Source organism: Antedon bifida, chromosome 10 (genome assembly GCF_963402885.1).
Source record: "Antedon bifida chromosome 10, ecAntBifi1.1, whole genome shotgun sequence".
Taxonomy (NCBI): Eukaryota; Metazoa; Echinodermata; class Crinoidea; order Comatulida; family Antedonidae; genus Antedon; species Antedon bifida.
Window position 1 is genome coordinate 6,052,779 of NC_136235.1, and position 14,001 is coordinate 6,066,779.

General features: G+C 33.7%; 2 protein-coding genes across 3 annotated transcripts; one reads left to right on the plus strand and one right to left on the minus strand.

The window, feature by feature from the left end:
• The first annotated feature begins 9 nt into the window (after positions 1-9).
• LOC144854729 (large ribosomal subunit protein mL65-like) lies at positions 10-2,162 on the plus strand. Its single transcript, XM_078712683.1, has 4 exons — positions 10-731; positions 1,080-1,188; positions 1,315-1,479; positions 1,846-2,162. The coding sequence occupies exons 1-4, from the start codon at positions 39-41 to the stop codon at positions 2,160-2,162; spliced, it is 1,284 nt and encodes a 427-aa protein (XP_078568809.1). The 5' UTR covers positions 10-38.
• LOC144854726 (coiled-coil domain-containing protein 87-like) lies at positions 2,154-13,920 on the minus strand. Of its 2 annotated transcripts, none has more exons than XM_078712680.1 (23): positions 13,828-13,920; positions 13,153-13,332; positions 12,265-12,337; positions 11,791-11,840; positions 11,352-11,465; positions 10,684-10,755; positions 10,121-10,217; positions 9,822-9,903; positions 9,271-9,403; positions 8,536-8,753; positions 8,207-8,363; positions 7,905-8,060; positions 7,310-7,410; positions 6,789-7,071; positions 6,225-6,382; positions 5,714-6,008; positions 5,231-5,337; positions 4,740-4,855; positions 4,400-4,593; positions 3,730-3,894; positions 3,435-3,549; positions 3,119-3,261; positions 2,154-2,948 (listed from the first exon to the last, which is right to left on the minus strand). In XM_078712680.1, the coding sequence occupies exons 2-23, from the start codon at positions 13,267-13,269 to the stop codon at positions 2,784-2,786; spliced, it is 3,111 nt and encodes a 1,036-aa protein (XP_078568806.1). In that variant the 5' UTR covers positions 13,270-13,332; positions 13,828-13,920; the 3' UTR covers positions 2,154-2,783. The 2 variants fall into 2 exon arrangements, with proteins under 2 accessions (XP_078568806.1, XP_078568807.1); XM_078712681.1 differs by having other exon boundaries at positions 13,823-13,851.
• Between the last annotated feature and the right edge of the window lie 81 nt (positions 13,921-14,001).

Here is a 14,001-nt window from a genome sequence, read left to right on the forward strand (position 1 = left end):
GTACAACACTGCCCTCTCCCACTTTGTTGTATTCCAAGATGGCAGCGTCCATGGTTCGACATGGAGAGGTTTTTCTCTTTAAAAAACAAGCGAATTTTATGAAATATTTAACTGTCGTGAATAAAAGGTATAAACGTGGTCATTTAAAACCTGTTTTAGATCCTCATGAAGTTGGTACAATTCCAGAATACCCGCCGGTAATGCCCATACTGCCAATTACAGAAAAACTTAGATTGAAATGGCGAGACAACATCCTTGCTCAAGAAAAACCATCAGATTTTTTGTACCATATCTGGAAAGTAAATGGTTGGAACTTGGATCTTAGGCCTGTAAATTACCATTCGGGATGTCTCCCCTTTTTTAAGCATGTGACAAAAACTTTTGTTGTGGATGGATTGCCTGAAGAAATTATGTCGCGCACTGAAGATGCATCGACAAAGCAAAAAATACAGAAATTGAGAGAAGATGTTAAAGAAATTGTTCTACAGCAACACTTCCATTACACTCATAAAAACAACAAACCTAGTGAATGGCTGTACACAGGAAGAAGATTGACAAGAAACCTAGCTAATTTACTTCTCAATTCTCAGAAAATAAATACTTCACACTTGCAAGATTCAGATCTCAATTATGATGTTGATGTCAAGTCACACTGGATAAGAGGAAGTAAAAAATTTATGTATGATATACCTGTTAATGCACATATTACAACTAAGGTGCCGTTGAAGCAGGTGGGTCAATATTTAATTTGTATATTATACCTAATTTGCATATTAGACATCTAATTTGCATAATTGACATGTTATTTGCAAATTAAACATGTAATTTGCATATTAGACATCTCATTTGCATATTAGACATCTAATTTGCATATTAATTAGACATCTCATTTGCATAAGACATCTCATTTGTATATTATAAATCTCATATGTATAGGCATAATATTAATATTTACATCAATTTGATTTGTAAAATGTCTGATTTAGATTGTCTACCCTCATTTTGGTATTTTTATTGATGTATTCATAAAAAAAAATAGAGCAAGTTCTAACATTAACAATGTTATTACATTTTTTCAGTTTACTCCACTGGATAGTGAGCTGTCTATAGGAGATGTGCCATCATGGGATTATGATCCTATCAATATTAGTGTTTTTGAAAAGCATTTAAATCCAATATTTTTCCCAGGTAATATTCAGTCAAATTATCATTATGAAGGAATGGAAAATATACTATTTTTTATGTGTGTTTTAAAACACATCAAGGTAAACAATAACATTATTTATCTAATTCTTTAATTTCTTTATTCTTCAGGTTTTAAGATTGGAAATCCTTTCAAATACAGTCATACCCAATTTTTTGCATGTACACTTGACCGGAAAAGATGTATGAAAAAGAAGAGCTCTGTAAGACAAGTATTTATTGGTCAGGGCATTGCAAGCTCTTTCGGAATGTTATCTGCTCTGGCTGCTTACAATAGTAAGTTACAGTTGAAGGAACTGATACAAAAAATAAGTACAAAAATCTTACAAAATATAATACTGTATAATAGTAAATAACATATTGTGACAAATTGTTACCTTTGTATGGATGTGTGAAAGTTTTTCCATGTTGAATCTTTAAAGGCATCAGTAAAGATTACATGGAGGTAACATCGATATTTATGTGCATCTGCACTCATTTTTCTAATATTGTAGTTGTAATGTTGTAGTAAAATTGGTTATTAGTATTAAAATACATAGGCCTAATGTGGAAAAGAGGAATTTAGGAACGTGTTTATAAAAAACAATTATGCATATATTGTACTGCATTGAATATTATAAAGTTTTATTATTGTTCTTGCAGTGAATTATTGGGATCGAGACCTTCAGGCACCTCTCACAAATCAAACAATAGTCTTTGATGGTCAAAGACTGTCTTTCTTTTGCTACCAGTTAAACACATTAGCGATAGACGAGCACAATAACCCAAACAATTCAAGAAGGAACGTCTGCTGGCATTTGCAAGATGTCTTACTCTACTCGGACATTAAAGATGGTGTGGTGAGAGATCTTAATAATGATGCCTTAAAGTTACTGGTAGCATTTATGCAAAGTCCAACAGAGGTGGCAGCATCTACATCAGTAGAATATATAGATACACAGAAAGCTCTATCAGTGTAATTTTTTTATTAGTTTTTATACAATATTTGTTAGCAAAAATACATTACTGTATCTTGCAGATGTTCTACCAATCACATAAGAGAGCATGCTTTTTCCTCCCATTTTCTACTGTACCAATATGTGTCATATTGCTTTATCTCAACCACCTCATGGTTTAACACAGTGGCTTATTAGTCTGCATAATATTAATAAATTTGATATAATTGTACGAGTGACACTCTTTGCTTTCAAAGTAACTGATTGGTTTAATAGTTTCGTAAATACAGTAAAACGTCTATTTAATAACAAGACACCTTTGGGAGCTACAAAGTGTCCCCTATACAGGGTTGGATGTAGTATTAAAACATATATTTCCCCCTCATTTATTTCACAGTAAAGTGTCCTGAATAGGTGTCCTAAGCGACCCAAATGATTTGCACCTTTTAGCACTGTATATTAAGCATCTTGAAAATCAATAAAACAAACACAAAGATTCATAATCTATATATAAAAACATGATTTTTAAATTGTTAATAAATATTTAATGAATATATACATATAAAATTCAAGGCTTGTATTTTGGATTGATAAAACAATAAATCACAGTGGTTGTTTGATGGAAGTACTTCATATGACACCTTATTAATGAGTAGCTGGTATAGCACCAAGTGGTGGAAGCTCTGCCATTTTTAGCTTGTACTCCTGCACCATTACATGTCGCTCAAGAGCATGCTGCCGTCGTTCCTGCTGTAACCAATACAGCATCTCGGTCCGGTCCAACTTCATCTTCTCCAGGTATGGACGTCCCTATAAAAATACATAAAGTACATGACAACTGTGAATGCTGGTTTATTAGCAGAAAGAGAAGAGTTTTTTTTTCTTAGGTTGACAATGTTGCATGAACTCAGTTTACTGGTGTCCTTTGCACATACCATACTCCATATATTTATTATAAAAAAAACCCAAAAATTCCTTACCTGAAAAGTTACCATGTCACCAAATTCCTTCAAGATAAATTGCAATTTCTTTTTTGCTTTCCTGTCCAGTTCTTCTAGTTCTAGGTATATGTGACTTCTCTCGCGTGCCTCCTCAAGTCTAGCAATAGCTAGGCCTCTATAACCTGAAAGATTGGAACAAGTGAGTGTGAATATATTAAGCTAACTAATCAATGTTGTAAACGAAGATCGACTCTAAGGATTATACTGTTATTCTATCATTGTACCAGCTTGCCTCTTGCAAAGCTGTTTTTTTGTTGAATTCACTTGATTATAGTATAGCTCAAGACTTTATTACCTTTTTGGAAGAACCTGTTTGGATCAGATGCCAGACGCTCAAAAGCTTCCAATCGACCCAGTATATGCTCTCTCTCTAAAACCAATGCTGATGCTAACTCCCAATGATCAATACACTAAAATATCAATAGTTGAGAAATAATTAGTTTCATAAAATATATTGTATCACCACCAACTCATATCTAATTTAAGCACTGAGAAATGCTGCATGTATATCTTTATAACAATTGTTATTGCCTCATGATAATTGAACAGGGTGTGTTTGTTTTATATGAAGATTTCTACAGGCTACTTACACTGTCCAACTTCTCTACATGTCCGTCAGAGCTATACTTGATTGCCATATCTAAACGAAGATTATCTGGTACTTGCAGTGATGTCCATATTTTCTCTAACCGATTTTGTGGATTTGGAGTGATAGTGGCTGCAGTTCCAGCTCGACTATATTGTGTAGGAGTTTTCTGTAATTAAAGAAGCATGGAGTTTTTTGGGAGTACAGTACTGTTGTATTTTTGGTTTTAACAATGTCATTTACAACAAGATGTTGTAGACTGTTGGGTGCAATTAAAACCATATTCACAGCTGTATCTAGTGTTTATTATATGTATAATAATTTTATTTTAATTTAATTTATTTTTAATTTAAATTTAAAATAACATTATCAAACTGAATGTTCTATTAGGGCAAGAGCTAATATTCTTTTGGGCGCACGCCTATTTCAGTACTTGCTTCTAATTTACAACAACCTAAAATTATTTGTTCAGAAAAGTTTAGGATACAATGCACCTTTATTTATATAAATGATTGTTATTACAGTATTATTTATTGGTCACCATACTTCTTGCCGAAAAGGTATCATAATAAAACTACACATACACAACTACCATTGAGTTGGTAAAATCCAATAATTTATTGTATACAAATGAATCAACCTTTATTATGCAAACAGAAATATAAAAAACATACTCCAAATCCAGAAGGTCTGCTGAGTCGTGATTGAGTTCTTGATGATGGTCTGGAGTCTGCACCCGTGGTCAGTATACCACTGTTAAATGACTTCATTGATACTGGTGACTGTGCTCTTGCAGATCGAATGTGAGATCGTCGAATGACTGGAATATTGTCTGTAGTCAGGAGGCTTTCTTCAGCATCCTCCTCAACTAATTATTCGAGAAAACGAGATGAAACGAAATTTCATGTTAGCTTTAAAACAAAGAGAACAACTTTAATTTTTACAGTAAAACTTACTATTCAATAGATAAGTCTGACCATAAAATAGGAGACTGCTTAGAAAATCAAATAATACCTTCAACTTCTGGATCCTGTCCCAATCCTCCAAGCATAACAGAATTCACATTCCACATACCAGATGTAAACTCAGACTTTTTACTTTTTAACTCTTTTAGTTTCTCTTCTTTATGTCTGAAAAACAGTAACAAATGTAATAATTACATGTTCATAATATTTTATATTTTTTGTTTCAGTTGTTTCAACCTTTTTTTTGTTTCTTGTAACCTCAGTTGGAGTAACCCCCAGGGCCATAGCCACCAGTATGGTTTGTAAGGTTTCAATCTGAACACTTTTTCACAGAGGTCTGTGACAACCTTGTGGGCCGCACAGGGGATTGTTCCCTTTTCTTGTGACAACCATACCACTTTATTTCTTCTGGCTGGATCACTGACCCCTACCATGGATTAGCATTCAATTATTGGAGAGTTCACACAAATTCCATCTCATCTCTTATTGCTTGAGTGTGGGGCTTAATTACATGACTTAAAAGGCAAGAAATACACATACTTCAATCGTATGGCTTTGGCAGAATTAATGCTTTTTTTTTCATCACTATCTTCTTCTTCCGGTTCACTGTCATACATGTGGAAGACGGCACCCATAAAGTCAGACTCCTAAAATAAATAAAACAAAGTATTATTATACAAATGCAAAACTTAACTGTAATTAATTGTATGTTCAGACCTATGAAGTTATGCTTTGTTATTGCAAAGCAAGGTAAAAGTTTCACCGAACAGGGTGGAAATCTGGTGCGCAGGAACAAATTTGATTGCTTGCCGGTAAAACAAGTGTTGATGTGTGAGTTTGTTGTACAGTAATCTTGTACTATGAGATTTTGTAAGAAACAACATGTCAGTGTTGTAAGAGGTGGCTTCCACTAATTTTCTTTTCTAGTTCAGGCCATGTATGTGTGAACAGGCTCTAAAGTCCAAATTAATTTTCATATTTGGTTGATAAAACAGATTGTCACAGTTTTGTTGATTAAATTACCTGAGTTGTTAGAAATTTTACATAATCTTCGGAGCCAATAGTATTCTTCCACCAAGCCAGCCAAGACAAATATGACCTCTCGTTTCGGTTGTCCATTAGTGCCCTTTGACCTGGTGGCTTTTGTTGTAAACCATCAAAATGGAATGTTCCAGCTGCCTCATTTCTTAACCCATAGCTTTGATCTAATCCATTTTGTGTAAGGTTCATAGAGTTGCTGAAAAATCCAGTTGCATTGTTGGCCGACACTGGGTTACGTTGTGGACGGGGCTTTGCAAAAGCTGCATTAAAGATCGGACTGAAATATAAAGAAATCAATAAAAACAGTTAATATTTAATTTAAAAATGTTGTAGGGGCAAAAGTCACTTGTCAATACTTCTACTATATTATTATGTATACTCAATTTTGGCTTGGTCGTTTTCACCCAAAGTTACTCCACTCAGCTGAATTTTTAAAGTAATAAGGTACTATATTTGCTACAAAAAAGCTATATATTAACATAGGCACACATACCTTTTGCACCATTGCTCATACTCTATACCCCATGGTGGCAGGTCCCTCTTCCTTAGCTCAGGATTTAAAACACGCTCTTTTCGACTTCTCATTAATGATGCTGTGTTCACAAGATTGTTTAAATCAATATAAGGTCCAGCAGGCTCAACAAACTCATCCTGAAAATATTTTACATTAAAACTGATTTTAAGTGTGCAGAAAAGTCTGAAATACAGTATATGTACACAATGTTAGTAAGGAACACTTTTTAAAAATTGGTATAAAATAGATATTTAAGGACGTAAGCTATGGGGTGCTTGAATGCATGTGCACATGCCTTTTGAGACACAGTTTTACCTCTTTCAACAGAAAACAAGGGACAGCTTGTGCTTGTGATATATGTTTTCAGTTTTCTAACTTTTGCCACCTCCTTGTTGATGGGCACCTCCACTGCCTAAGCCAGCCTACGCCCTTGCATTTAATAGACTAGATCTTCAATGGGTTAGGTTGTAAATGTACATCCCAAATCTGAAACTACCAATTTCTAACACCATGAAATATTTTACTAAAGTGAATCATGTTTACCACATCGTAATCCATGTGATCCGTTGGAAGAGTCTTCATAATTTCGTTATACACTTCACGAATCTCTTCACCTCGGAACAAATTACTGTCCATCATTTTAATAGTAGCTGGAGTAACCTCATTGTCCAATTCATTAAAGACTGTGCGGTTAAGGTCAAGTGTTATTGAAGACATGTTAACACGTTCCGACACTCTAATATCAGATGTACGCAATACTGTCTTATCTTTTAATCGTGTCGTCTTAGTTGATGGCTGTGGATGGATTGGCTTGCTGATATAGACACTGTACAGAAAACAGTAAAATTATAAACAAGATGGCAGAATTATAGTAATCTTGGATGGTCCAGTTTTATAAATGATCACATAGTCAGTGGTGTAATGTTGAGACCTAAGGCCCCTGGTTTAGGAATGTTGGAGGCCTTGTACCAAACTTTGATACATTATTTTTCACCCAAATCATTATGGACACCAGTATTTTGTTGTATTTGATTGCATTTAGCTAATTTGTTGTTATTACTTACACATCATCAGCCTCTTGAGCTACCCTCATCTTCTCCACTTGTTGTAGGTGTTTTTTAATCAACTCTCGTCGCCTATCAGATCGACTTGTATCCCCAACAGCCTAAAAGATGAAATGACTAATTACAAGCATTTGTTTTAATACTGGACATACTCAAAATATGGCTAAAAATATTATTTTAATTTTTTTAATTTTATGTGGCCAAGGATTAATATCAATAGTAAAATAATCACTGTCCTATTAGATAGGTGGTAATCCCCCTGATACAGGGGCTATTTTGTGAAAAAGTTCACCGGGGTAACCCTCAGCTACTCGTCTCGAAAAGTGCACACAGGTTATACCTGTGTACATTGTTTATAGTCCTTATCCGAGGAGACTTGTTCCACCAGAACTAGGAGCGAGTCGGCCTCGAACCCTTGCCGATATTGTTGGCTCTTTAGGTACGGTAAATGGCGCCCCTGCCTTAACCGCTTAGCCTATACTATGGTATTGGCCAACAACAATTCATATCTTATATCTGATATGATTCAAGTGCATTATATCAGCAATTTAGCTACGATGCTATTTTAAGCAAATGGTTTAAAACTTGTACATACCTGTAATAATGGTGGGAGGTCTTCGTCCTCTGGTATCTGTTCATCAAGGGCAACTGCTTTAGCTGAGTGGTATGTGCTAAGTCTATCCAGGTCTCTCTTCATGTACTGCACTGTTCCTGGCCTTTCGTCATTTTTTTCATGCCTTTTTGGTAAATCCTAAAATGAAAGCACAAATGGCAGAGATTAAAGTTTAAACATAATGTTGGTTACAAATATACTGCTAGATTGACAACACTTTCATGGAAATGGCTTATAATAAAAAAAAATCATGTTTCTATGAAATGTCCAAATCATTGAAATACCTCATGATTATCTTGTTGTAGATATACACAAATAGAGGATGAGCTACGCTTAAGATCACCCTTAATGGGACCTAGCTCTTCTTCAAGTGTCTCATGATCTAGCTGTGGTAGTGAGTTAGACCTTCGAAGATTCTGCTTCTCTGGGGAAACTTCCCTCCTAGATTTAAAAATATCAAAAACTAAGTATAAACAGGATTTAGTTATTAATCTGTAACTTATAAAATAATTACTGTATTTTGTAACTGCACAATACACTTAACTTCCCCAATACCAGACTCTCTGAAAACCCCAAATTAAAAATACATTGAAGTTAGTAAAATAATACTTACTTAGTTGATGATTTAGAAAAAGCGTATTCTTTACTGCTTTTAGCAGTAACCTCAATAGGTTTAATAGTAGTCGATTCTTTTTGGAACGTTTTTAAACCAGGGAGATAGTCAAGGACTTTGTATGTGTCAATATTTGGCATTCTCCTATTTAAATCACGAACTTCTCGTTGGGAGGTTTGTTTGTAGTGCTTTTTCCGCTTTGGTCTGCTAATTTTAATCTAAAAAATATAACATAGTTATAACATGGAGGAAATCTCTATATATTTCCTCCATGGTTATAATAATTGCAAATTACAGCTTGCTGTTTGCATTTTGCTGTTTTCGGTCAGCCCAATAAATAAAGTTCAATGCAATACAAAAATAAACTCCTTCCAAAGTATCAAATTTAGCCCACATGACCCTATTATATTTTGATTTTAAGCTCTATCTACACTATCAAACTAGTTTGACAAAAAAGTGTGATGTGCCCAAATAAGGTAGTGATATGCCAAAATATGGTAGTGATATGACATCATCATGTCCATACGGGCACATCACATTTTTTGTCACATAAAGTTTGATAGTGTAGACAGAGCTTTAGAAGAACCAAATGAATTAAAGTTGTATAAAATCTTTGCATAATTGAATGATTTAATGATCTATCCTCCAACAAAATTCACATAAAAATATCTCATTTATCAATTTTGTTCATTATTAAACTGTTAAGTTACATGATACAGTAATCACAAATGTTACCATCTTCTGATAAGACAGGGAACCATGAGCAGTTTCTTCTTCTGCTTCCTCATTACTTGAACCACATTCAGAATCAGACATTCTACCCAACATATCTGCCACAATGTGCCGTCGAATAATCAGGATATTCAAGCTGTAAATGTAATAACAAAATGTACTTTATATTTATTCGACAAGGGTTAAATATTGCTTAATGCTATCCTAATCCTGCTCCCAAATGTCAATATACTGAGAAAAAAATGCTTGTTGAAGGATGGCAGGGGGTTTCTAGATAGAAATCAGACATACTTAGTGTGTGTTAAAGGGTTTGTATCTTTGTGTCAATTTCTTAACACACCATAAACTCGAAGTCAATATTTTAACTCAAAACGAAGCTCCAACAACTTTGTGCGCACTTCGACTTTTAGATCCTAACTACTTTATGCTAACAATGGAATTGATCTCTATATTTAGATCAAATCATTGTTATTTCACACTACGTTCTCTGAAGTTGGGATAATGTTAAAAAAAATGAATGTTTGTACAAACCACTGTTAACATTATTTACTCACAATTTTGAAGTATCTAGAGAAAGTTGAGCTTTTAAACGGCTAATATTGGCAGGTCCACTGAATATTCCACGTTCATTGAGAACTAAAAGAGTTAAGAGAAATTAAGCACAAAATAAAGAATATGGTCACCATCTGATTTTAGCTATATGTTTAGGCATAGAAATTGATAAAAAAAATGTGTCCATCTTAAATTTGTTGACACCAAACCCACTAGGCCACTATGTTATGAGGTCATAACAAGAAATTTGAACCTTTTACAAGTTGACTATTTCATTGACGTGAATAAAACTGTTTCTTACTAGTAGCCTTTTGAACATAGTGTTGAAACAACTGTTGGCAGACAGTAACTATGTGTACAGTGATTCTTCTTTGAAGTTCTTTGTTTTTCTTGGGTGTCTACAATTTAGAAAGTATACAATAACAAGGAAGATTTTAAACAGTGACTGATAACATATATACACTACAATAAAAATACAATAAACTATATTTCCAAATCTATCAAAAATGTAACAACAAGAAAAACATATGGATGGAGGAGATGCAACAAAGGCAGAAGTTGTTGCACCATCTTTACAAAGATAAAAAAACAGGAACCAACATAACAAAAAGAAGCATTTTAACAAAGGATAAACTACAGTATTGTGAATTATTATAAAAATGATGAATTCTTAGATTAAATCAATGATAATTAATGATTATGATTTTTGGATAAATAAAGAAAGAAAGAAATCATATGATGATATATTTAAAAATATATTTATTCTTATTAATTCATACCATAATAAACTATGACGTTTCATTAATTACACTTTTCTGTCAGGGATACAAAGATTAAAACACAAAAAAAACCCAAAAAACATACCAGGAATGAGTCGTCTACCTGCCGTCTGATGTCTGGCCAAATACTGTTTACCTCCCCCATGATAATGCCAGCCTGAAAGGCAAAAATAAATATTATTTGCATAATAATTGCATAATTTTAATATACATTAAAACAACCAAATACATTATAATAAGTGATATTGCATTTACATACAGTACTATCACCTGATGTCAACAGATGATCAATTGCATTTGCATACCAACACCTGTAGCCAACAGGTGATCCATTGCATTTACATACCAACACCTGTTGCAAACAGGTGATCAATTGCATTTACATACCAACACCTGTTGCAAACAGGTGATCAATTGCATTTACATACCAACACCTGTTGCAAACAGGTGATCAATTGCATTTACATACCAACACCTGTTGCAAACAGGTGATCAATTGCATTTACATACCAACACCTGTTGCAAACAGGTGATCAATTGCATTTACATACCAACACCTGTTGTCAACAGGTGATCAATTGCATTTACATACCAACACCTGTTGTCAACAGGTGATCAATTGCATTTTACATCTATCACCTGATGTCAACAGGTGATCAATTGTATTCATACTATCACCTGATGTCAACAGGTGATCAATTGCATTTACATCTATCACCTGATGTCAACAGGTGATCAATTGCATTTACATACCAACACCTGTTGATCATCAACAGACAAGTGCGGGCTATCAGGATCGGCAGCAATCCTCCTTCGTATCAACTTTACTAGGTCTTCATATTTTGCTGGTGGTGCTTTGATGCTCTCCTAGAAAACATAATTTAATAATTAATAAATTGAATTAAACATATTTGTTTTGCTTGAAAAATGTATTGTTCACATAAAACATGAAAGTAAAGAGAAATTAAATCAATCTCTGAATAGGTCATTTTGTAGTTTTAAATTTATTCAGTTTTGCCAAAATTATGAATTTGCTTAAATAAAAAAGATAAAATAAACTGTTATTTAATTATTTAACCACAAACCCCATTGACTTTCAGGGGGACATTATCATTAACTCCTTGTCAGAAAAGGGCATATGTGATTACATAAAACAACATGAGGAAATATATAAGTTGGAATGGTTACTTACATCAATGGGCGTAACAGGTCTTTCCATACTAATTTCTTTCTTTTCTTGTACTACAACGAAACAAATATTAATTTAGAGATTCTTCTTCCATACTTATCTGAGAAATGTGGTAAAAGATAGTGGCAACAACCAAAAACTGTTAATGACATAGCATACTGAATTGATTGCATGGGTTTCGCGTCTGTTCAGTTTATGTATATTTATATTTCCATCTTCCAAATCCGTTTCTGTGATGAATTCTAGTTCCTTGAGTTTTACTTCATCAAAGTGAGTACTTTTTTCTACTGTTTGTAAAGCGAAAATTGTGCAACCAATCAGAGTTCAGGAAATGTGTTGTTCAGGAGCACTTATGCCAATCAAAAAGCACAGCAAACATGCAATGGAAATGAAAATCAAGCTATTTGCTCTTGTGGAAAGGATAGCTCAATGTTTTGTTTTTTTTAACGTCCTGTATTTTTAATAAGGTATACTTACCATCTTCATTAAAATATGGAGCAAAGATTGTCAACGGCCCTAACACCTCATCATATTTATTTTTTAATTCGACCTAAAAAAATATAAAAAACTATTTTTGTTCGTATTCGTAGTAATATCATTTTTATATGAAATTTAATAATGATAAATCCTCAACATTATAAAGTAAATTTACTATTTTTTTTTACTAATACTTTTAGTAGGCCTATTGTAAACATTTAAAAAAAATCATTTAACTGAAATACAGACGTTTTTTTGTTAAAAAAATAACTTTGACTTCCAGTCAAAGTTTTGATCAAAACATATCCCATAATGAAACGCGCTTGTTTGGCTACTCAGTATGCATCATAATCATAAAACTTCCTCACAATCTGTGTGAAAATACCTTCTCAACCGTGACGAGTTGTAAACAATCCTAATTAGCATATGCATAATGTGTACTCATGGTTTGAAATCTTTGTTTACTTTCGCTCGTGACGATTTTCCAGACGAAATGTAATCAAACTAATTTACCTTTTAATTACGTAAACTTGTTGCTTTTGGCTTGAATTTTCGACTTAAAGTGAATAACTTTAATATTACTTTGATATGGCCAATTTAAATTTAGAATATTTTGACCTTCATTTTTTTGTGTTTCAAGGGACAATACATCTTTAACGTTAAGCTCTGTCTACACTATTAAACTACTACAGTAGTTTGACAAAAACATGGTAGTGATATGACATCACATCTTTTTTGTCACATAAAGTTTGATAGTGTTAGTGTAGTCAGACCATGGAGGAATAACATTTTATATTTTATATTTAATTTTATACCTTTTATACCATGGTCAGACCTTAAATGTAGGATAGGATGCCTCTTAATATTTGAAATTAAAACAAAACTTACAGAGGAAAATGGAAGCTTTTCAAGAGAGAATATACCATCAGTTGGTGGTATTGGTTCTTTAGTGGTGGTCTTGTTAGTACTTTCAGGTATGTCTCTTGAAAACTTTAATGAAGACATAATTGGTTGTTGCTCCAATTCCTCACTAAGTGAGGTCCTTACGTGCCCCCAGATCTAGACTATCTGCAAGTTATAAAAAAAGTACTGTATATGAATTATGATGAATGTTTCATGAATGTGAGAATAATCCCATGCTTGAGTATTTCTAATTTCGACACTCAAGCAAATTTCGAAGTATATTCTGCAACACGACCGGTGTAACCTGCGTAAATTAAAAACAATATCAAACACAGATTGATATTTTCATTTGAGGCTTGTTTTTGTGATAGAGAGTCGATATAAGAGAGCCAATTTTTCATTTAGCGAGAAAACTGGTAGTTAGGCTAGGCCTACCTAGAGGGCGCTAGCCTGGACCCAGGTTGGCTGGCCGACTACTACTAGGCCTCCTTAGGGCGGCCTAACCTTAGCCTATATATTAGGCTAGCTAGGCCTTCTTAGGCTAGGGCCTAGTAGGCCTCTAGGCTAGGCTAGGGCCTAGCTTGACTAGGGTAGCCTATACAATCTAATTATTCCTATAATTGATTCTAATAATAATAATAAATATCAATTAAACCTTACAAAATACGTGATTACGTTTCATGTGTAGATTGAAGTAGGGAATTTAGATTATATTCTTCGGCATATACCGTATTGTTGTATATTGTTGCTACGGAACAGGTCATGTCTTTCAACATATGGAACGCCGTCCGCTACAAACTCTGCTGGCCTAATTCGAAATACTGTAAAGTCTAG